At 41.7% G+C, this 24014-nt stretch overlaps 1 protein-coding gene across 5 annotated transcripts in view; it reads right to left on the bottom strand.

The window, feature by feature from the left end:
* pam (peptidylglycine alpha-amidating monooxygenase) overlaps nucleotides 1-24014 on the bottom strand; it is a 187030-nt gene that overhangs the window by 27876 nt on the left and 135140 nt on the right. For 4 of the 5 annotated variants that reach the window (XM_072281329.1, XM_072281333.1, XM_072281331.1 and 1 more), the window contains exon 15: nucleotides 1455-1584. In XM_072281329.1, the coding sequence (XP_072137430.1) occupies nucleotides 1455-1584 (130 nt within the window). Of the gene's footprint in view, nucleotides 1-1454; nucleotides 1585-18970; nucleotides 19283-24014 lie in introns of all 5 variants that reach the window. The other variant, XM_072281334.1, reaches the window with a different exon arrangement.

Here is a 24014-nt window from a genome sequence, read left to right as displayed (position 1 = left end):
CTTCAATGTTTGGATGTCCGTATGACAAATAAAGCTAATCTTTTATTTAATTAACATAAAAGTCCCAGGCACTCGAGCAGCATGTATTGCTGATGAAGACAAATCTTTTTAGTGCTTTAATGTAGCGTGACATTTTCCCACTCACATATGGGAAATGTCATCTCAACAAACTAGCTAAATAAAACCTGCAATGTTAGTGACGTCCAGCAAAAACCAGGTGAAGTGATAAGTAAATACAGGTGTCAGAATTTTTGAGTCCTTAGATCCAGAATTTATATAAATGCATCAACAAAATAGAAGAATGGCCATAAGAGATATATTAGTGGGAATGTTCACCTCTCTCTGATGGACACAGAACCTGATCCCAAACTTGCTACAACCGTATGCACCTCCAGCTGAACTTAAGTGAATTTGGGATTGGCCATGAAGCCTGCAGTGGACAAGCAAGTTTCATTACTTAAACTCGGCTCCTTCAACAACCCACTAGGTCTGCCAAGTCTCAGGAACTCTGGAAAAAGATGAGAGACTGGAGCAGTTTTCAAATACCTGGTAGGCCAAAGGGAGCAGAAGTCAAACATGTAATCTCTCAAGCAATTACCAATGTGATACTAACCATAATCTTCTGCAGGGGTTCCCAGCACTTTTTATACCATGGACCCTTACCATTAACCGAGGGGTCTATTGACCCCAGTTGGGAACCCCTGTTCTAACCATACTTCCCACATACTGTCAACTTTTTTTTTAATGCGACAGAATCTCCTCTTCCTTATATACCCATATTTCACAATTCCTGGCCTATCTCCCCGCCCATTGGCCCCAGTAAATACCAAGTACATTAGTGGCAAAGCAACATCAACAGTTCATTGTAAGTAAAATAGGAAGAAGTTTACACTTGACTTCAAACGTCTGGGTCAATAGTGTATTCTCTATTGGTGAATTCAAATTTCCAGCCTTTACCTAAGAGACGGCACTAAGTTAAAAACTCAGAGATCCAGGAAATGGGGAATAAGACAAATTGGAGTACTCTTCCAAAAAGCCAGCAAGACCCTAAAATACCAAATGACCTCCAGCTGTGCTGGGACTGTTCTATTACTTTGACAATTACTTTGGGGAACAAACCAGGGAAAATACTGAATAGGATGAACAGTATGCAATAGTCTTGAGAAGGATGCAGCCAATTGAGTGGGAGGATAGACAGCCAAGATGATTTAAAGTTTTGATAAATTGCAGTGGAACAGAAGTGGGCAACATTTTAAAACTGAACGCAAGAGTTCTTGGTGGCCAGTTGTGTAAAGATTGTTTTCTTTTGTATAAAGAAAAGGTGTTCAGAAAACAGTCCAGATGGTATTTATTTTCCTTACAATTCCAGCATTTGATGGTTGTTAAAACATATTCCAACAGGTTCTCAACACACTGAAGTATTAAATTATAGAGAAACAGACAAACTCACTCACTTTTCATCCCACACATGGTTTCCTCGATGAAAAAGTACAAGATTATTTCTGGAATCCAGAGCAAGTCCAGAAACTTGGCCCAATTTCAGTTTCCCTCCAGGCCAGTTGACAACTTCCTCCATGTGTGTGACTACAAATTGAAATGAAAAATATCAGTAGCAATAATAATACAATTCAATATAATTCATCTTTTGTGTTTACTCTAGCATTACATTTAGCATATTAATGCAATTCTATGTGCTTCATCACCATATGTGAAACACAGGTATTTGTATGAGTATTTTTTAAAAATATTAGAAACATGGCAAAACACTCAGTAATGTATTAATGAAAACATGTGAACTCCTCTAACAATTGAAAACCCAGCATTAAGTAAATAAAGTGTACTGGTTAGTAATTTTCCCTCTAATTTGTAATGACCTGTGTGCACAACAATCTTGTGCTGTGCAAACTTTTGCCCAGTGACAACAACACATGCACATTGAATAATTTCTTCAATAAAAATACTATACTGTAAATAAGCCAGTTCTAAAAATCTGCATACAAATCATTGTAAACTCAATGTTGTCAACACCATCTGCATCAGAAACCGGAAAAGCAAATCTGATTGTGAAACGTACTTAACATGCCAACTAGGTAGAGGGTGACAGCCTTTTGTGTGCAGTTTAAATTCTTTTGTGCGCTAGTAGCAAAAGATGTTTGTGCACACACACACCTTAGAGGGAACATTGCTGATTGGTTTAATTACCAAGTCTGGTTACTGTTTTGAGACTTGTTTGCATCTACCCAGCAACCATCAAAAGTGGATCAGAGACGCTAATCATTTACACTTGTGATTAAAATATGTTTAAAATAATATTTAACATTCCTCATAACCTTACCAGAGGTAGCCACCGAAATTTTCAGAGGCAACATCTCAATTGAAAGTACAGATGTGCCAACAGAAATCTCCAGAGCTACGGGATCAGAGGGGCCATCCTTGATTTTAGCAACAGTGAGCAGGGGTTTTCACTAGTGACAGCTAGAAGCTAAGAAACTACCAGCCAAGATGGCTTGCCATATGTGGTAAACGCTATCCTTTATCGAGGAGCTGTAGGTGCCAGGGTCACTTTTCCAACTGGTGACAATAATTCACAGATAATGGTGCCAGGTATAGATACACAGATACATACATATAATAGTACAGCACAGTACAGGCCCTTCGCCCCACATTGTTGTGTCGGCCCTCAAACCCTGACTCCCATATAACCCCCCACCTTAAATTTCTCCATATACCTGTCTAATAGTCTCTTAAATTTCACTAATGTATCTGCCTCCACCACTGACTCAGGCAGTGTATTCCACGCACCAACCACTCTCTGAGTAAAAAACCTTCCTCTAATATCCCCTTGAACTTCCCATCCCTTACCTTAAAGCCATGTCCCCTTATATTGAGCAATGGTGCCCTGGGGAAGAGGTGCTGGCTATCCACTCGATCTATTCTTCTTAATATCTTGTATACTTTTATCATATCTCCTGTCATTCTCCTTCTCTCCAAAGAGTAAAGCCCTAGCTCCCTTAATCTCTGATCATAATGCATACTCCCTAAACTAGGCAGCATCCTGGTAAATCTCCTCTGTACCCTTTCCAATGCTTCCACATCCTTCCTATAGTGAGGCGACCAGAACTGGACACAGTACTCCAAGCGTGGCCTAACCAGAGTTTTATAGAGCTGCATCATTACCTCGCGACCCTTAAACTCTATCCCTCGACTTATGAAAGCTAACATCCCATAAGCTTTCTTAACTACCCTATCTATCTATGAGGCAACTTTCAGGGATTTGTGGACATGTACCCCAGATCCCTCTGCTCCTCTACACTACCAAGTATCCTGCCATTTACTTTGTAATCTGCCTTGGAGTTTGTCCTTCCAAAGTGTACCACCTCACACTTCTCCAGGTTGAACTCCATCTGCCACTTCTGCAACCTATCAATGTCTCTCTGCAATCTTCGACAATCCTCTACACTATACACAACAACACCAACCTTTGTGTCGTCTGCAAACTTGCCAACCCACCCTTCTACCCCCACATCCAGGTCATTAATAAAAATCACGAAAAGTAGAGGTCCCAGAACCGATCCTTGTGGGACACCACTAGTCACAACCCTCCAATCCGAATATACTCCCTCCACCATGACCCTCTGTCTTCTGCAGGCAAGCCAATTCTGAATCCACCTGACCAAACTTCCTTGGATCCCATGCCTTCTGACTTTCTGAATAAGCCTACCGTGTGGAACCTTGTCAAATGCCTTACTAAAATCCATATAGATCACATCCACTGCACTACCCTCATCTATAGGCCTGGTCACCTCCTCAAAGAATTCTATCAAGAGATGACTCAAACTCCGCTCTGAAAGGTCAGTATTCTGTACACAGTGGATGTGTGAGCATGATGACAATAGTTGAAAAATTAATCTAATATTAAGTACACTGAGATACATTTTTCCCAGGAACAATGGACAGAACATTTGACAAATGAATAATAGATTTTTTATATTTTAAATTGAATTTATTTTTCCAGAAAATCATCAAAACTGAGTTTCTATTACATCCTTTGCTGTGCCCTGTTCATTGTTAGTTCGGTATAGTGAGGTAGCAGTTAAGTCATTGAATTAGAAGATAGGGTTCTGATCATTGATCCAGGAACATGAATTTGAATCCCACAAAGGCAGCGAGTGAACTTAAAATAATTAAATCGTTCAAATCGGAAACTTAAAGCAATGTATAAGCTGGAGTTCCCAAGATTTCTTGGTGACCACATGCCTTTCTTTTGTGTGCACTCTGATGGTTAATGGCAAAAAGAATCAAAGGGACTTGAGTGGCACATCAGAGAGAGAATAAGAGATAGAGTGATAGAAGGAGATCGGAAAAGGATTAATCCTTTGGGAGATGGTTTCCTTCTGTTAGAACCCTTAATGTTTTAATCATGGCCTGGTATGGAGGATCCACTGCAGAGGATCAGAAAAAGCAACAAAGGGTTTCAAGCTCAGCCACCTCCATCATGGACACTCGCCTCCCTAGCACTGAGGACACGTTCAAAATGTGATGTCTCCAAAAAAAGCAGCATCCATCACTAAGGACCCCCACATCCAGAATATGCCCTCTTCTCATTGCTACCATCAGGGAGTAATTACAGGAGCCTGAAGACACACACAATATTTTAGGAACAGCTCCTTCCTTCTGCCATCAGATTTTTGACCAGACAATCAACCAGCTCATGATCACTGCCTCACTACTTTCTCTTTTTGCACCACTTATTTAATGTTTTAATAAATACATGTTTCTTCTTGTAATTTATAGTTTTTTAATGTATTGTACTGCTGTTGCAAAACTCCAAATTTCACAACATATTTTTTGGAAGGTTTTCTGTAGTGTTGTTGAACAGAGCTTGGACACTTTAGTTAAGTAATGACTGAGTAATTACAATATTTGGCATTTGTCATAGCCATTCCAGCATTAGACATAGAAGACTGTCGGGACGATATCATGATTAAGTGCAGAGGTGTGCCAACAGAAATCTCCAGAGTGGATCATCCTTGACTTTAGTAATTGTGAGCAGGTGAAAGCTGGAAACTAAGAACCTGCCGGCCAAGACTGCTTGCCTTATGTGGCAAAGGCTATCCTTCGTCAAAAGCCAATGTCACTTTTCCAGCAGGTGCCTGCCATCCACATCATGTATAAAGAGGTATATACATGGCATCATGTATAAAGGGGTGACTCAGATTCTGAGCAACACACACAAAATGTAGGAGGAACTCAGCAGTTTGGGCAACATCTGTGGAGATGGTCAACATTTTAGGCTGAGACCCTTCATCAGGACTGGAAAAGAAAAGGGAAGAAGCCAGAATAAGATGGTGGAAGGGAGGGGGGCATAGTACAAGCCAGAAGATGATAAGTGAAGCTATGTAGATGGGAGAGGGGGGATGAAGTGAGAAGCTGGGTGGTGATAGGCAGAAAAGGCAAAGGGCTGAAGAAAAAGAAATAAAATTGGAGAGCAGAGCGGACCATGGGATAAATGAAAGAAGGGGGGGCACCAGGGGAGGTGACAGGCAGGTGAGTAGTAGAGAAAAGGAAAGAGGAGAGCCAGAGTGGGAAATGGGGAAGGGGAAAGTTACCAGAAGTTAGAGATGTTGATGTTCATTCCTTTCCATAGACACTGCCTAACCAAAAGAGTTCCTTAAGCATTTTGTGTGCATTGCTCTGGATTTCCAGCATCTGCAGGGTCTCCTGTGTTAACTCAAACTCTGTACTGAAAAGTCACTCGCTTACAAGGTGGATGTGGGAACTTAGTGACAATAGTTGAACTAGTAATCTTGTCCTAATACTGAGCGCAATGTTTTTCCCCCAAGTCTAGAGGACAGATTGAAGAAGAGATTTGACCTCTGAATAATACTGATTTTTATTTGAAATTTAATTCATACTGTCAGGAAAATGCCCAAACTAAATTATCCTTCCCTGTGTCCTGTTCATTGTTAGTTTCTTTCAAGATAATTACTTAATAACAAACAATTTTTGATAGCATTTTGTAGTTGAAACATCTATTGGTTCTTATAGAAAAGTTAGTGTAAGGCTTCAACACATTATCCCATCTCCCTGCTGCACTATAATATTATCTAGCATATTCTGGGAGGACCAACTGATCAATAAATTAATAAATTATACTTCTTCAACAGCAAACAAAGTTCAAAGTAATTGGAAGCTTTTAAAATATCAATGTAGGTTTTAAACAAAGGAAATCAGGTAAGACACTTGCATTCTGACATGTCTCTATAGCTGCATTGCTTTTTTGTCAAGGTGGCTGGTAAGCAAATTTCTAAGTTTGATCTTAAACAGATGCTAATGAAGATTTTTTGAGGCAATGATAAAAATTGCACTGCTTTCTGCAAGGTATTCTAATGCAAATCTGTCATTTTAACTTGGCAGTCTGAAAATAATTAATTCCCAAATGATAAACTAGTACTGGAGATCTGAACCGAAGCAACTGGTAAAATCTGAGATTTAGTCTGATCTTTGCTGAGTTAGACAGTTTCAGCTGATGGCACTGCAAAGAGCTGTAAAAAGTTTATTTGAAGTGGCTGTGAGCTTTAATATAGGCATTAGTGTTTGAAGCAGAAATGCCTTTAAGATCATAGATGTGTACAGCCCTGAAATGGGCCTTTAACCCACCACATCCATTCTGATGCTTCTTGTTCACCTACACTAATCCTGTTTGCCTGTATAGAGACCATACCCTTCTATGTCTTGCCTATTTAAGTGTCTGTCTAAATTAGCATGTAATAACAGGTTATAGATGGCTGATAGAGAAATGAAAAATGTATGAGAAACCTTAGCACACATAGGATTAAAATAATGGCTCATATGGCAACAAAAATCAAACAAAATTTTTTGTTAGATGTCCGTGGCTGTGCTGTAATTGCCATAATCTATATTTTCTGAAAAGTGAACGGTGCTGATCATCTGACATTAAGCAGTAGATCAATTCTTTCCAGCACAAATATAGCCAACTGAAAATAAAAATGAAACACATTTGTGTACAGAATATGGCTGCTAAGGCTTCTGGTTTAAGATGGCACTGGTGGAACACAGCGACTACTTGCCTGCAGCAAACAAAACACAGAAAACTACTAACTGCTTCATGAATCACACTCTTTCTGGTGAGCAATACTGTATTTGCAAACAATAGCTTGTACTTCCCTTTTGGAGTTGAGCTTTTGAACTGCCTGTGTGAGCTGGCATTTTTGCTGAGTGAGTTGAAGTCTCGAAGGAGCAGGATGGTTGCAGCGTGGCGTGTAAGGGCCAAATCAAGGTTGGGGGTGGGGGCCAGGGCCCGAGAGCAGGGAATGAGTCAGTTTTTGGCCATTGTTGGAGGGAACTTGGAGGCAATTCGATGCAGCACAAATGAAGCAAGGCAGGCTGGAGAGCAACGAAAGACCCAAGGTTTAATCTTTTTAAGTGCAAGGTTGAATTGGAAAGGTCAGGTATGTGCCAAGTTGAGATGACGGAGCCCAGGCCCAAGAGGTAACGAAGAGGTGGGCCTGGGGGTCCGTGGGCAGAGAATGACCTGAAGTTTGATTGATTTAAGTGCCAGGCCAAATTGGAAAGGTTGGGGAAGAGCCAAATCAGAGCTTTGGGGTCTGGGCCCAAGAGCATATTGAAGCGGGAGGGCCCGGGTTCAACAGTGAAAAATAACCTGATATTTGGACAATTTAAGAGCCAGGTCAGATTGAAAAGATTGGTGTATTGGCACTGGAGGTGAGGGACGGACCAGTGTTCAGATCGCTGCCTCGCAAGCTTTACTCATCTCTGCACTGAACTGAGGCTGTGGCCTGCAACTGATGGGCTCCTGGATCAGCTGCAGTGGTGACCGGCTTCATGGTATGGACTCACTTTTGTGTATTGCAGTTGTTTGCCTGTTTTTGTTGTTTGCATGACTTGTTTATTTTAGCACATTGGGTATTTGACAGTCTTCTTTTGTTTAATAGGCTCTATCGGGCTTTTTTTTGTTTGTGGTTGTAAGGAAATACATCTCAATGTTGTATATTGTATACATACTTTGATAATACATTTATTTTGACTTTGATGTTAAAATCTGATTACTACATTTTAAAAACATTTTTTTGCATTGTGATTTAAGTATTAATCCCAAACTCAGAACAGCAGCCCAATATCATCTGTATTCCTGTCATGTTGAAGTGTCTATAGAAGTGGGATTCATAAATTGTAGCCTTTTTTTGTAATTTGATAATTACAATTAAAATTACATGATGTTCATTCCATGAAGTAGTAGTTAAACTAGAAATAACTTGTTTTGATATCGACATGTATTATCTTCCTGTTCTTGAAGCAAGCACATTAAGCAGCCAAGACAACTAAGCAGTACAATATTTAAGACCATAAGATATAGGAGCAGAAGTAGGCCATTTGGCACATCAAGTCTGCTCCGCCATTCAATCATGGGCTGATCCAATTCTTCCATCATCCCCACTCCTCTGCCTTCTCCCCATACCCTTTGATGCTCTGGCTAATGAAGAACCTATCTATCTCTGCCTTAAATGCACCCAATGATTTGGCCTCCACAGCCACTCGTAGCAACAAATTCCACAGATTTACCACCCTCTTATGAAAGTAATTTCTCCGCATCTCTGTTCTAAATGGACGTCCTTCAATCCTGAAGTCGTGCCCTCTGTCCTAGACTCCCCTACCATGGGAAATAACTTTGCCATATCTAATCTGTTCAGGCCTTTCAACATTCAGAATGTTTCTATGAGATCCCGCGCCCCTCCCCCCCCCCGATTCTCCTGAACTCCAGAGAATACAGCCCAAGAGCTGCCAGACATCCCTCATACGGTAACCCTTTCATTCCTGGAATCATTTCATCAACCAGCATCTCTCTCTACTACCCAAAGAGGCATGATATTCTTCTGTTTAAGATCTGGCAGATCCAGATGAGTTCAGAAGGCCATTTGCTTTCAATGTGAAGAAAAGGAGGCAAATAACGTACTTTCCATTTAGATACTGCTACAAATTACTGATATTTAAGCACATTAGTTCAATTGGAAGATCAATAAAAATATAATTTTGTGGCTTCAGTCTGTTTTTATTGTGGCAATTAGAGAGATAGTTTAAGCAAGGAAAATGTCTGGACTGTTAATTGAAAATGGAGAAAGCAGTTGAGTGATGGCCTTTAAACTTGTGAGTAGCAAAGTATCTCATGAAGATCAGAAATGAAGGAGTTGACTGCAAGTACATTTTCTTTGATCTGTTGTTTGCCATTAACCCAACATTATGCAAGAGGGATATAGCTGGTGAAAGAACTCAAGTTAGATTTCTTTATTACATATTCCTGAAATTCCAACTGTTAAAATATATGAACAAATAAATTTCTTCACCGAGATTAAGAATAAAGATTCTTCAGGGGCATGGTCTCAGTTGTACCTTGTATCCCACTCAACCCGAGCTGGAAATCATAGCCACATCTAATTCAAACAACATGATGTCATTAAGGACAATAAAGGACAAAGTGAAAATGCAAAACCTAGGAAAGACAATAACCCAATATGAGCACATGCATTGCTTTTGATGCTGCTCAATCGCATGTGGCAGGAACTCATTTTAAATTTTATGATCATACAGGATGCCTCTGGAATTCCAGAGATGCCAGAAATTCTACAAAGCTTGAGGAGGGGAGGGTGAGGACTGTAAAGAGAAGTAAGGAAGTTATCCTTGACAATCAGTAACTGAGAGAGAGGCGAGGACCGATAGTTCTCAATAAATTTTGATCAGAATTTATGTAGATATTGCTGTCATTCATTGTACCCCATCAGCAAGTGGCTTGTTAGCGAAGGAGCTGAATTTGGTGCGGACTGTGTCGCTCTCTGCTACAGAAAGGTGTGGTCAGTGCATGAAGTCGGTGTGCAGTCTAACAGTGAGTGGTTGCTTGGGATGCATTCCTCATGATCGCAAGACCCTGTTGGATATTGGTAACATAGAATACTGGAAGACCGACAGTGGAAGAGTGGTGTGGCCTCAGTTGGAACGAAGGCTAGGCTCATGCCACAGTGTCGCTCGTTGAAGCGACCATGAGGGGAGACACAGAGGTGGTGCGGTATGGCATCTATGCTGGATTGGGGCAGGCCCCTCATGTCGGGGGGGGAGGGTGTCGGGACTTCTGAAATGCTGCTTCATCTGGATGAGTACTTGGCCTCACCAGGTGAGCACCAGAGGAACTCAATTTTCATTTTGTCCCAGAGGAGAGGCAGTTAAAGCAGATATCCAGGATATGGAGGAATGCAGAGGGAAAGCCACAATGCAGGGAGGAGGATAGCTGTTTTGGAAATTGTAAATCCCTCACTTTTCCCCCAAGTTTTGAAGAAGGGCCCCTAACCTGAAATATCAGCCAGTTTCTCTTTCCACAGATGCAAGGTTTTGCAGAAGTGGAATTTGTGGCGTGCATCAGGAATAGTTTCTCAGATCAGTACATTGCAGAATCTAACTGAGAACAGACTTGATTTGGTTATGAGTAGATCTTGTTATGAAGAATACTCCAGGGAATAGTGATTACAGTATAGAGAAATCCAGATATAGTTTGAGGGTCAAAATCAAACAACTTGGATAAATGTAATTACTAAAGTTTAAAGTGGAACATAGGCTAAAGGAAGGTCACCAGATGAGCAGGGGCAGATACTTAAGCAACTATTTCATAATGCTCAGAGGTAAATTATCCCTATTAGAAAGGGGGACAATGAGAAAAATGAACCATCTGTGATTAATGAATGAGGTCATGGAAAATATTAAATTAAAATCTGCAGCACATAACGTGGCAGAAGCTTCTGGTAGACAAGCAGACTGAGATTTTTTTTAAAAAAGGACCAGCAGCTAGTCATTAAAAAAAAGAGAGGAAAAATGATGACAAGATAAAATTTACGAGGCTGGTACACAACACAAGAACTCACAATATTGTAGGTAGTTTGTCATCATGGATTGAAGACTGATTGAAACATAGAAGAAAGAGTCGGAATAAGTGGGTCCTTTTCTTTAGAACATAGAATAGTACAGCACAGTACAGGCCCTTCGGCCCACAATGTTGTGCCGACCCTCAAACCCTGCCTCCCATATAATCCCCCACCTTAAATTCCTCCATATACCTGTCTCATAGTCTCTTAAACTTCACTAGTGTATCTGCCTCCACCACGGACTCAGGCAGTGTATTCCACTCACCAACCACTCTCTGAGTAAAAAACCTTCCTCTAATATCCCCCTTGAACTTCCCATCCCTTACTTTAAAGCCATGTCCTTTTGTATTGAGCAGTGGTGCCCTGGGGAAGAGGCGCTGGCTGTCCACTCTATCTATTCCTCTTAATATCTTGTATACTTCTATCATGTCTCCTCTCATCCTCCTTCTCTCCAGAGAGTAAAGCCCTAGCTCCCTTAATCTCTGATCTCCCTAATCTCTGTAGACCAGGCAGCATCCTGGTAAATCTCCTCTGTATCCTTTCCAATGCTTCCACATCCTTCCTATAGTGAGGTGACCAGAACTGGACACAGTACTCCAAGTGTGGCCTAACCAGAGTTTTATAGAGCTGCAACATTACCTCGCAACTCTTAAACTCTATCCCTCGACTTATGAAAGTTAACACCCCATAAGCTTTCTTAACTACCTATCTACCTGTGAGGCAACTTTCAGGAATCTGTGAACATGTAGCCCCGGATCCCAATGCTCCTCCACACTACCAAGTATCCTGCCGTTTACTTTGTACTCTGCCTTGGAGTTTGTCCTTCCAAAGTGTACCACTTCACACTTCTCCAGGTTGAACTCCATCTGCCACTTCTTAGCCCACTTCTGCATCCAACAACGTCTCTCTGCAATCTTCGACAATCCTCTACACTATCCACACCACCAACCTTTGTGTCATCTACAAACTTGCCAACCCATCCTTCTAACCCCACATCCAGGTTGTTAATAAAAATCACGAAAAGTAGAGGTCCCAGCACCGATCCTTGTGGGACACCACTAGTCACAACCCTCCAATCTGAATGTACTCCCTCCACCACCACCCTCTGCCTTCTGCAGGCAAGTCAATTCTGAATCCACCTGGCCAAACTTCCCTGGATCCCATGCCTTCTGATTTTCTGAATAAGCCTACCGTGTGGAACCTTGTCAAATGCCTTACTAAAATCCATGTAGATCACATCCACAGCACTATCCTCATCTATATGCCTGGTCACCTCCTCAAAGAATTCTATCAGGCTTGTTAGACACGATCTGCCCTTCACAAAGCCATGCTGACTGTCCCTGATCAGACCATGATTCTCTAAATGCCCAGAGATCCTATCTCTAAGAATCTTTTCCAACAGGTTTCCCACCACAGACATAAGGCTCACTGGTCTATAATTACCCGGACTATCCCTACTACCTTTTTTGAACAAGGGGACAACATTTGCCTCCCTCCAATCCTCTGGTACCATTCCCATGGACAACGAGGACATAAGGATCCTAGCCAGAGGCTCAGCAATTTCTTCTCTCACCTCATGGAGCAGCCTAGGGAATATTCGATCAGGCCCCAGGGACTTACCCGTCCTAATATATTTTAACAACTCCAACAACTCCTCTCCCTTAATATCAACATGCTCCAGAACATCAACCTCACTCATATTGTCCTCACCGTCATCAAGTTCCCTCTCATTGGTGAATACTTAAGAGAAGTATTCATTGAGGACCTCAAAAACGTAAACAGGGTCTCGGCCCAAAACGTCCACTGTACCTCTTCGTAGAGATGCTGCCTGGCCTGCTGCGTTCACCAGCAACTTTGATGTGTGTTGCATTGAGGACCTTGCTCACTTCCACAGCCTCCAGGCACACCTTCCCACTTTTATCTCTAATCGGTCCTACCTTCATTCCAGTCATCCTTTTGTTCTTCACATAATTAAAGAATGCCTTGGGGTTTTCCTTTACCCTACTCGCCAAGGCCTTTTCATGCCCCCTTTTTGGTCTCCTCAGCCCCTTCTTGAAACTCCTTTCCTGCTACCCTATATTCCTCAATAGACCCATCTGATCCTTGCTTCCTAAACCTCATGTATGCTGTCTCCTTCCACCTGACTAGATTTTCCACCTCACTTGTCACCCATGGTTCCTTCACCCTACCATTCTTTATCTTCCTCACTGGGACAAATTTATCCCTAACATCCTGCAAGAGATCCCTAAATATCGACCACATGTCCATAGTACATTTCCCTGCAAAAACATCATCCCAATTCACACCTGCAAGTTCTAGCCTTGTAGCCTCATAATTTGCCCTTCCCCAATTAAAAATTTTCCTGTCCTCTCTGATTCTATCCTTTTCCATGATAATGCTAAAGGCCAGGGAGCGGTGGTCACTGTCCCCCAGATGCTCACCCACTGAGAGATCTGTGACCTGACCCCATTTGTTACCTAATACTAGATCTAGTATGGCATTCCCCCTGGTCGGCCTGTCAACATACTGTGACAGGAATCCATCCTGGACAGACTTAACAAACTCTGCCTCGTCTAAACTATTGGAACTAATCAGGTGCAAATCAATATTAGGGAAGTTAAAGTCACCCATGATAACAACCCTGTTATTTTTGCACCTTTCCAAAATCTGCTTCCCAATCTGCTCCTCAGTATCTCTGCTGCTACCTGGGGGCCTATAGAATACCCCCAATAGAGTAACTGCTCCCTTCCTGTTCCTGACTTCCACTCATACTGACTCAAAAGAGGATCCTGCTACATTATCCACCCTTTCTGTAGCTGTAATAGTATCCCTGACCAGTAATGCCACGCCTCCTCCCCTCCCCCCCATCCCTTTTAAAGCACTGAAATCCAGGAATATTGAGAATCCATTCCTGTCCTGGTGCTAGCCAAGTCTCTGTAATGGCCACTACCTCATAATTCCATGTATGTATCCATCACCTTTGTTCCTGATGCTTCTTGCATTGAAGTACATGCACTTTAGCCCTTCTACCTTACTATCTTTACACCCTTTATTCTGCTTCTCTTTCCTTAAAGCCTCTTTATATGTTAGATCTGGCTTTACTCCATGCACTTCTTCCACTGCTCTATCGCTCTGGGTCCCATCCCCTTTGCAAATTAGTTTAAACCCTCTCGAACCATGCTAGCAAACCTACCTGCAAGGATATTGCTCCCCCTTGAGTTCAGGTGCAACCCATCCAATCCGTACAGGTCCCACCTTCCCCAGACGAGATCCCAATGTTCCAAAAATCTAAAACCCTGCCCCCTGTACCAACTCCTCAGCCAGGCATTCAACTGCCATCTCCTCCAATTCTTACCATCACTGTCACGTAGCACTGGCAGCAATCCTGAGAATGCCACCCTTGAGGTCCTGTTCTTCAGCCTTCTGCCTAGTTCCCAAAATTCACACTTCAGGACCTCATCCCTCTTCCTGCCTATGTCATTGGTGCCAATATGTATCATGACCTCTGGTTGCTTTCCCTCTCGTACCAGGATGTCGTGCACCCGGTCAGAGACATCCCGGAACCTGGCACCCGGGAAGCAACAAACCATGCGGGTGTCCTTCTCACATACACAAAATCTCCTGTCTGCTCCCCTGACTATAGAGTCTCCAATGATGACAGCTCTCCTCTTCTCCGTCCCACCCTTCTGCACCACAGGGTCAGACCCAGTGCCAGAGGCCCTGCCACTGTAGCTCACCCCTGGTCAGTCATCCCTGCCAACAGTATCCAGGACAGTATACTTATTATTCAGGGGAATGGCTATAAGGGTGCTCTGCACTACCTGTCCACTCACCTTCATTTTCCCCCCTCCGACTGTTGTGATAAGGGTATCTGGACTCTACAATGGGATAGGTAGTTTGAGTGAGTAGATGAAAAATTGACATGTGGAGCTTAATGTAGGAAAGTGTGAAGTCATGCACTTCAGTAGGAGGAATCAAATAGCAAGTTATAACACAATTGAAGAGAAATTGTAATGAGTAGGTTACAATGGGATCTTGGTGTTTCTATGCATGAAGTAAAAGTTAATGTGCAGGTGTAGAAGGACAACTGACATAATAAGCTTCATTTACAAAGAGTTTAGAAATAGGCAAGTATTGTTACAATTGTACAGTATGTTGGTATAGTTGCATCTCAAGCACCACGTTCTGTGATCTCCTTCTACCTGAATGTACTTTCTTCATGATCTCTATATCTCCAACTTGGTGTCCAAATATCTATCACCTCAACTCTGAATTAATACAATGAATAAGTATTCATTGCCTTCTGAGGTAAAAAAACAATCCCAAGCCAAACAACTTAGTGTGAAGATTCACTTCTTTATCCTGAGACGAAGGTCCTGGTTCTGGGCTCTCCAATTAAAGGATCAAACCTTCAGTATCTTGCTTTACCACATTTTCGAAACTGCACTGAGAACAGGCCAACCTCATTCACTCTCCCACGGTACAAATCCTTATCCTCAGGAGTGAATCAAGTGCACTTGCTTTGCAAGGATATTCTCCTTAAGGTGCACAATTGCATAAACACAAGAGATTCTGTCAATGATGAAAATCTTGAGCAATACAAACAAAATGCTGGAGGAGTTCAGCAAATTAGGCAGCATCGAAGGAGTGGAATAAACAGTCGACATTTTGGAGCAAGACCCTTCAACAGGGCTGGAAAGGAAGGGGCAGAAGCCAGATTAAGGTGGTGGCTGGAGGGAAAGGAGTACAAGCTGGCAGATGATAGATCAAACCAAGTAAGGGGGAAGGTGGGGGGGGGGGGGGGAGAGGGAATGAAGAAAGAAACTGGGAGGGAACAGTTGGAAGAAGGGCTGAAAAGAAGGAATCTAACAGGAGGACACTGGACCGTAGAAGAAAGAGAAGGAGGGGAACCGGAGGGAGGTGATGGGTAAGTGAGGAGAAAAGAAGGGGTAGGAGGGTACCAGAATAGAAAATGGAAACAAAGAGAAGGATGGAAGGGGAGAAATTACCAGGGTAGAGAAATTGATGTTTATGAATCAGTTTGGAGGCTACCCAGACAGAATATGAGTTGTTGCTCCTCCAACCTGAGTTTTGCCTCATCGTGGCAGTAGAGGCAGCCATGGAATAACACGTCAAAATCCCCCTTTTCTCTGCCTGACTTGCTGAGTACCTCCAGGATTTTGTGTGTGTAGTACTTCAGATAAGACCTCACTAATGCCCTGCATATTCTTAAAAAGACTTTCTGAATGATGCACTCCAAATTCCTTATTAAAAAAATCCAATGAAAAACTTCCTAATGCCATATTTACAAGTGTATAACTCTCTATGTGACTCATTGTCCACTTATCTCACCCCCATTGATCTCCCTTCTGGCACTTATCTCTGCAAGTGTGACAAGCACTACACCTGCCTCGCCACCTCCTCCTCACCACCATTGACAGCTCCAAACAGTTCTTCCGGTGAGGAGGTAGTCTTTTGAGTCTTTTGGAGTCATCTGTTGTATCTGATGTTCCCAGTGTAGCCACTTCTTCTTTATTGAGACCTGATGCAGACTGGGGTGGAGATCTTCATTGAGTACCTTTGCTCTGTCCACCACAAAAGGCAGGATCTCCTGGTGGTGACTTACATTAATTCTACTTCCCATTCCCATTCTGACATGGCCTCCTCTACTGACGTAATAAGGCCAAACTCAGGTTGGAGGAACAAAACCTCATATTCTGACTCAGTAGCCTCCAACTTGATGGTATGAACATTGATTTCTCTAACTTAATGGTATTTTTTTATTTATTTAATGAGATACAGCGCAGATTGAACCATGCCACCCAGCAATCCCCCGATTTAATCCTAACCTAATCACGGGAAAATTTACAATGACCAATTAACCTACCAACCAGTATGTCTTTGGACTGTGGGTGGAAACTGGAGGTAGGGAGAATGTATAAACTTCTCACAAGCAGCGGCGGGAATTGAACCTGGATCGCCTGTACTGCAAAGCGTTGTGCTAACCACTAGGCTACCTTGCCACCCAGGTTTCCCCCTCCCTCCTTCTCTTATTTCACTCCCCATTCTGGTTTCCCTCTCACCCCTACCCATCACTTTCCTCTAGTACTTCTCCACCTTCATTTTCTTCCATGGTTCACTGTCCTCTCCTATCACCAGTACAAATACCATCTTCGAGTTATTGCTATAGAAATCCTTTTCATAAACACAAGAAAATTTGCAGATGCTGGAATTAAGAACATAGAAATAGGAGCAGGAGTAGGCCATCTGGCCCGTCAAGCCTGCTCCATCATTCAAAGAAGGTCGTGGCTGATCTGGCCATGGACTCATCTCCACCTACCCTTAATTCCCCTACGATGTAGAAATCTATCCAACCTTATCTTAAATATATTTACTGAGGCAGCCTCCACTGCTTCACTGGGCAGAGAATTCCAGAGATTCACCACTCTCTGGAAAAAGCAGTTCCTCCTCATCTCCATCCTAAATCTACTCCCCCGAATCTTGAAGCTATATCCTCTAGTTGCAGTCTCACCTACCAGTGAAAACAACTTTCCTGCCTGCCTCTATCCTAAATATTCCTTTCATAATGTTATACATTTCTATAAGATCTCCTCTCATTCTTCTGAATTCCAGTGAGTACAGTCCCACCCAATCTCTCCTCATTGTCTAACCACCTCATCTCTTGAATCAACCTGGTAAACGTCCTCTGCACCATCCTCAAAGTCAGTATATCCATCCTCCAGTAAGAAGACCAGAACTGCATACAGTTCTCCAGGTGCACCCTCACCAGTACCCTGTACAGTTGCAGCATAACCCCCCTGCTCTTAAATTCAATCCCTAAGCAACACATGCAAAATGCTGTAGGAACTCAGTAATTCAGGCAGCATCTATGGAAATGAACGAACAGCATCTTCCCCCTTCCTTTCCAGTCTCAGCCTGATGCTGCATGACCTGCTGAGTTCCTCTAGCATTTTGTGTGTGTTGCTTAGAAATCATTATGGTCCAAGCATTCTCTGGGTATAGAAATTTTTTTGATTTTCTCCCGTACTTTTTCTTTTAGCACTATTACTAACTTAATTGCCTTTAGATTCTATACCCCACCCCCACCTTTTCTGCTATAACCAGTCTTGAGCAAAATCATGTTTTTTCTTGAAGTCTTTCAGCCAGGCTTGACTTAAGTTCTCTGAGGAATTAGAAGAGTTTCACTTGAATCTACCGGATAACGCAACAGTTTCTAAGAACTCTCTTGTAAAAAAAAATGTGATAATCAAATTATTGCAAACTAACACCCTACCCAACCACACATCAGTGGTCATCTACACTTAGATCAAGTGGGTAAATTTTGCACAATATCTATTTTGATCATTCCTTTTAAAAGCTTTTCAGATTAATGGTGGTCTAAACTTTCAGGTTAGTTAACAAATCATGATCAAAGTTGCAAAATTGGCAGAGACTTATTTTAAAAAAAAGATTGATTTTAGGGTAACAAAAATTCAGAACCACTTTAAAGGCTGCACAATTAGATAATATCATTCAATATCAAATCAATATGCAACTAATCTTCAGAGTATCACAAAGCACTGTCATGCAATAATCAGCATCTCATAGAGGTACGGGTACCATAAGCATGGAAACATATTCACAATGTTTAAAAATGTTTTTGCATGCTTTTATGGCTTGCAGGATAATACCAAATACACTTTGCAAGATAGCAAGCTCTATATTTCATGGAAATCAGAATAGGTCAGTATACAAATTAATTCTGGTTCAAATTAACCTCATTTTGAAAGCTCTAAAAGGAATCATATGCTTCTTTATGCATAGTAAACAAAGTATCAATTATTAAATATTTAATAATGACAAGAAGCTGGGAATTATAGAAACACAATCAATAAATTCAATGTACTTTTGAACCAAAATTGGCATTTTCTATTTCCCTGAAGAAACATATAATCCTTTAAAATTTTAATAACTGAATAAATTTAGAACCGGGCATCACAAGTTTAACGAAGGACCTGACCCACCTCTGTGTTCAGCTTCCCTGCTGTCCACCCAAGGTCTGGGCTGCAGAGTTGATGGTAATGTGATGCCAGATGGCCTTGCTGTAGATTCTATCCTGTGGAATTTGTGAACTCTGTCTCTTGTTAAAGGAGAGGCAGATCTTTCATCTAGTTCCAAGAACTCACTTGGACCAGAGGCCAGGTCCTTCTTTTGCACCACATTAACAATCTCAGCAACTAGGTCTGATTCTGCCTTGTGTGTGGGGTTGTACTTATGCACATGAACAACATCTTCTTTTTCCCCTAAGAGCTTGGAAATGAGTGCATAAAAGTTTCCTGTTAGAGATTATAAGAAAACAGAGAAATGAAGGTAGAGGTAGTGAGAAAAGCTGTTAAGAAGATTTCAAAAGGTTAAAGCTTTGAAAGGTAATACAGCAATAAAATAAAAAGATAGTTGCAATTATTTTTAGAGGCACAATGTTAGTTTTGAAAATAATATTTGATCACAAAATACACTGATTATGAATTTCATTTAGCAAAATTCAACAAGTAATCTTTATCTCTACTTGGAGGAGGAGCCAATAAGTGGACCGTCGTTAACAGTTTACTGAAAGTAGTATATGCGTAATAACAGCAACGTAAGTGACTATGCCGCCATCCCAACAAAGGAATAAAAGTCACTCTATGATAAACAAATTATTAATGCAATAACATCTGGTTAAACAAGCTGGCAGGTTTTCTTTTCCTTTCGTTTTCTTCTTCTGAGGAACTCATTGCTAACCTGAGTTCTTAATTTATGCAATAGTTTCAAAACTAAGTTCGCCTTACTTTAATAACCTCTCAGCGCCACGATTGAGAATGGGATGCATAGGAACCACAGCAAAAACTTTTGCACACAGTTATCACACAAATAGATGAATTCCACAGTCATACGCATTTCCTTGTTAGCCTTTTGGTATATAACATAGATGCTCAAATTATTGCAACTGGATATTGGAATAATTTAAAATAAATTCTATGTGCCACTCTAATACACCATCAAACTGCTTATTATAATATAGTGAATATTTACTAACATTCAGACTGACACTGCAATACCAGCGTAATAACACCAGAAATAAGCATTCTTGAATTCTTTTCAAAAACTATTTTATGTTTTGCTACGAACATGTCATTCTGAAAGTAAATCCATTAGACTTCCCTGCCTCTTCTGCCTGACTTCAACTTCTGAATATACTCAAAAGCATATTTACGGGAGAAACACCATCAATACAAATTTGCACATCAGAGGCATTTAAAAACTTTGGGGAGAAAAAAGCATCTAGATTTAATGGTAGAAAAACCTAAACTACTCAGCATCCACTCCCCACCTCTTTCTACTCAAAGTTTGTCGGAGCATGATGTAGCTTTGAAGATAGAACCTCCTGAGGTCTGCTCACATGTGCGCTCTCACCTCATGCTACAAATCACTTCCCTGGTGTGAAAGGTCCGTTATTTGCTCTCAGTACTTGGACCAGTCAAGTCCACAATCCAATGGGCAGCCAGCTGAATCAGTTCCATTCAACCAATTATCAGGGGAGACTGCCTTTGGGAGAAGGTGACAATTTAAATCCCTTTGCATAAGGTAAGCCGCTGCTAAACTTTGTTAAAGGGCTGGGAGCATGAGACCATAAGGCATAGGAGCAGATTTAGGCCATCTGGCCCACTGAGTCTGCTCTGCAATTCAATCACGACTGATCCTTTTTTCTTCTCTCCTCAGCCCCACTCCCAGCCTTCTGCCATGTCCAATCAAGAACCTATCAACCTCTCCCTTAAATACACCTAACGACCTGGCCTCCACAGTTGCCTGTGGTAACAAATTCCACAAATTCACCAACCTCTGGCCAAAGAAATTTCTCTGCACCTGTTTCAAATGGATGCCTCTCTATCCTGAGGTTGTACTCTCTTGTCCTATGCTCCCCTACCATTGGAAACATCCTTGCACATCTTATCTGTCTAGGTCTTTCAACATTCGATGAGATTCCGCCCCCCCCCCCCCAGCCTTCTAAGTTCCATCAAATGTTCCTCATATAATAACCCTTTCATTCCTGGAATCATCCTTGTGAACCTTCTCCAATGTCAGCACATCTTTCTGAGATAAGGAGCACAAAAGTGTTCACATTACTCAAGGTGAAGCCTCACCAGTGCCTTATAAAGCCTCAGCATCACATCCCTGCTCTTATATTCTAGACCTCAGGAAATGAATGCTGATATTACATTTGCCTTCATCACCACTGATTCAACCTGCAAGTTAAAATTTCCATGATTGTATTTCATTTGCCACTTTCTTGCCCATTCTCCTAATCTGTCTAAGTCTTTCTGGAGCCTTCCTGTTTCCTCAACACTACCTGCCCCTCCACCAATCTTCGTATCATCAGCAAACTTGGCAACAAAGTCATCTATTCCATCATCTAAATCATTTATATACAGCATAAAAAGCAGACCCAACACCAGCCCCTGTGGAACACCACCAGTCACTGGCAGCCAACCAGAAAAGAATCTTTTTACTTCCAATCGCTGCCTCCTACCAATCAGCCAATGCTCTAACGATGCTAGCAACCTTCCTGTAATACCATGGGTTCTTAACTTGGTAAGCAGCCTCATGATTGAAATCTTGTCAAAGGCCTTTTGAATATCCAAGTATACAATATCCATGGCATCCCCTTTATCTATCCTACTTGTGAGCTCCTCAAAGAATTCCAACAGGTTTGTCAGGCAAGATTTTCCCTTAAGGAAACCATGCTGACTTTGTCACATCTTGTCCTGTGTCACCAAGTACTCCATAATCTCATCCTTAACAATTGACTCCAACATCTTCCCAAACACTGAGATCAGGCTAATGGGTCTATGATTTCCTTTCTGCTGCCTCCCTGCTTTCTTAAAGAGTGGAGTGACATTTGCAATTTTCTAGTTTTCCAGAACCATGCCAGAGACCAATGGTTCTTTAAAGATCATTACTACTAACTTCATAATCTTTAGGATCAGAACTCCAGGGTGCAGTTCATCTGGTTCAGGTGACTTATGTACTTTAAGGTCTTTCAGCTTTTTGAGCACCTTCTCCCTTGTAATACTAACTGCACTCACTTCTCTTCCCTCACACCCTTCAACACCTGGCACACTGCTAGTGTCTTCCACAGTGAAGACTTATGCAAATTACTCATTTAGTTCATCAGCCATCTCCTTGTCCCCCATTATTATTTCTCTGGCCTCACTTTACAGTGATCCTATCTCATCGCTCTTATTTTTTTTATATACACGAGAAAGCTTTTTCTATGCACTTTTATATTGTTTGCTAGTTTGCTTTCATATTTCATCTTTTTCCTCTTAATGATTCTTTTAGTTGCTTTCCATAATATTTAAAAGCTTCCCAATCCTCTATCTTTCTGCTAATTTTTGCTTTGTTGTATACCCTCTCTTTTTGCCTTTATGTTAGCTTTGACTTCCCTTGTCAGCCATGGTTGTACTATTTTGCCATTTGAGTATTTCTTTGTTTTTGGAATACACCTATCCTGCACCTTCCTCATTTTTTCCCAGAAACTCACACCATTGCTGCTGTGCTGTCATCCTTGCCACCATCTCCTTCCAATTTACTTTGGCCAACTCCTCTCTCATACCACTGTAATTTCCTTTACTCCACTGAAATACTGCTATGCCAGACTTTACTTTCTCCCTATCAAATTTCAAGTTGAACTCAATCATATTGTGATCACTGCCTCCTAGGGGTTTCCTTTATCTTAAGCTGCCTAATTGCCCCTGCTTCATTACATAGCACCCAACCCAGTATGGTTGATCCCCTAGTAGGCTCAATGGCAACTGCTCTGAAAAGCAATCTTGTAGGTATTCAACAAATTCACTCTCTTGGGATCCATTACCAACCTGATTTTACCAAACAACCTGCATGTTAAAATCTCCCATGACTATCATAACATTGCCCTTTTGACACACTGTGACAAAGGCCTGTCACTGACTACAGACGGCACATGGCGCACTCGGTAAAACACTCATCCCCAGCAGTAATAGTGACTGTGTCTGAAACAGAGCTGTCTGTCTGTCTGTCTGTATCTTGTTTTACGGCGGTTGGCATCCAGCTTAATGGTGCATTACCGCCACCCTCTGCTTCAGAATGTGCACTAGACATACATTCTAAATCCCTTCACCCAATCACACACACACACACACACAACCCTACACTTCACCCTCCCATCTTTGACCATCCTAGTATCCTATTCCTGTTTATTTGTCATATTCTATAAAAAACCCTTGTACCCCTTAAAACGCTAAAAATACCCGGACTTGTGCTCTCTCACCCATGCCCAGCAACCCTTTTAATGTGAATTCCTGCATCCCCAACTCCCTTAATTTATTTCTCATCATCTCTCTCTGTATCCCATACTTCCTGCAACACAAAACTACATGTTCTACTGACTCCTCTTCCTGACATTCCTCACACAATCCTGTCTGGTGTTTCCCTATCATTTTCAATGTTTTGTTTAATGCACAATGCCCCAGCCTTAACCTAGTCCACAAAATTTCCTCTCTCCTGTTTCCATTACCTACCCTAGTAACTGCAACACTCTTTTGTATTTGATATAAATGCCTCCCTTTCCCCTCCCTGTCCCATCTTTGTTGCCACATTCGGTTGACTTTTTCCCAGATTACACACTTTTTACCTCTGCTTTACTGATACTAATGTGCATTTCCACATTTTCTTTCTTTAACGCCCTCTTTGCCAACTCATCCACCCTCTCATTCCCCTTCACCCCTACATGTGCTGGAACCCATAGAAATTTTACCTGACCTCCCTGATTTGCAATTCTTGTAACTAACTGAAGGACTTCATAAAGTACATCTTGCTGACTGTTTGTGTGAAAAGACCTTAAACTTGCTAGAACTGAGGATGAATCTGAACATATCAATGCTTTGACTTGTCTGGCTTTCTGCACCCATTGCAACGCAACCAACACCGCCAGCATCTCCACTGTAAACACTCCTAACTTATTAGATGTTCTTCTGCTGATTCCAATTTCTT

Source organism: Mobula birostris, chromosome 17 (genome assembly GCF_030028105.1).
Source record: "Mobula birostris isolate sMobBir1 chromosome 17, sMobBir1.hap1, whole genome shotgun sequence".
In the NCBI taxonomy this organism is placed as follows: Eukaryota; Metazoa; Chordata; class Chondrichthyes; order Myliobatiformes; family Myliobatidae; genus Mobula; species Mobula birostris.
Note: the sequence above shows the minus strand (reverse complement) of the source record. Positions and strands in the feature narration are given on the sequence as shown.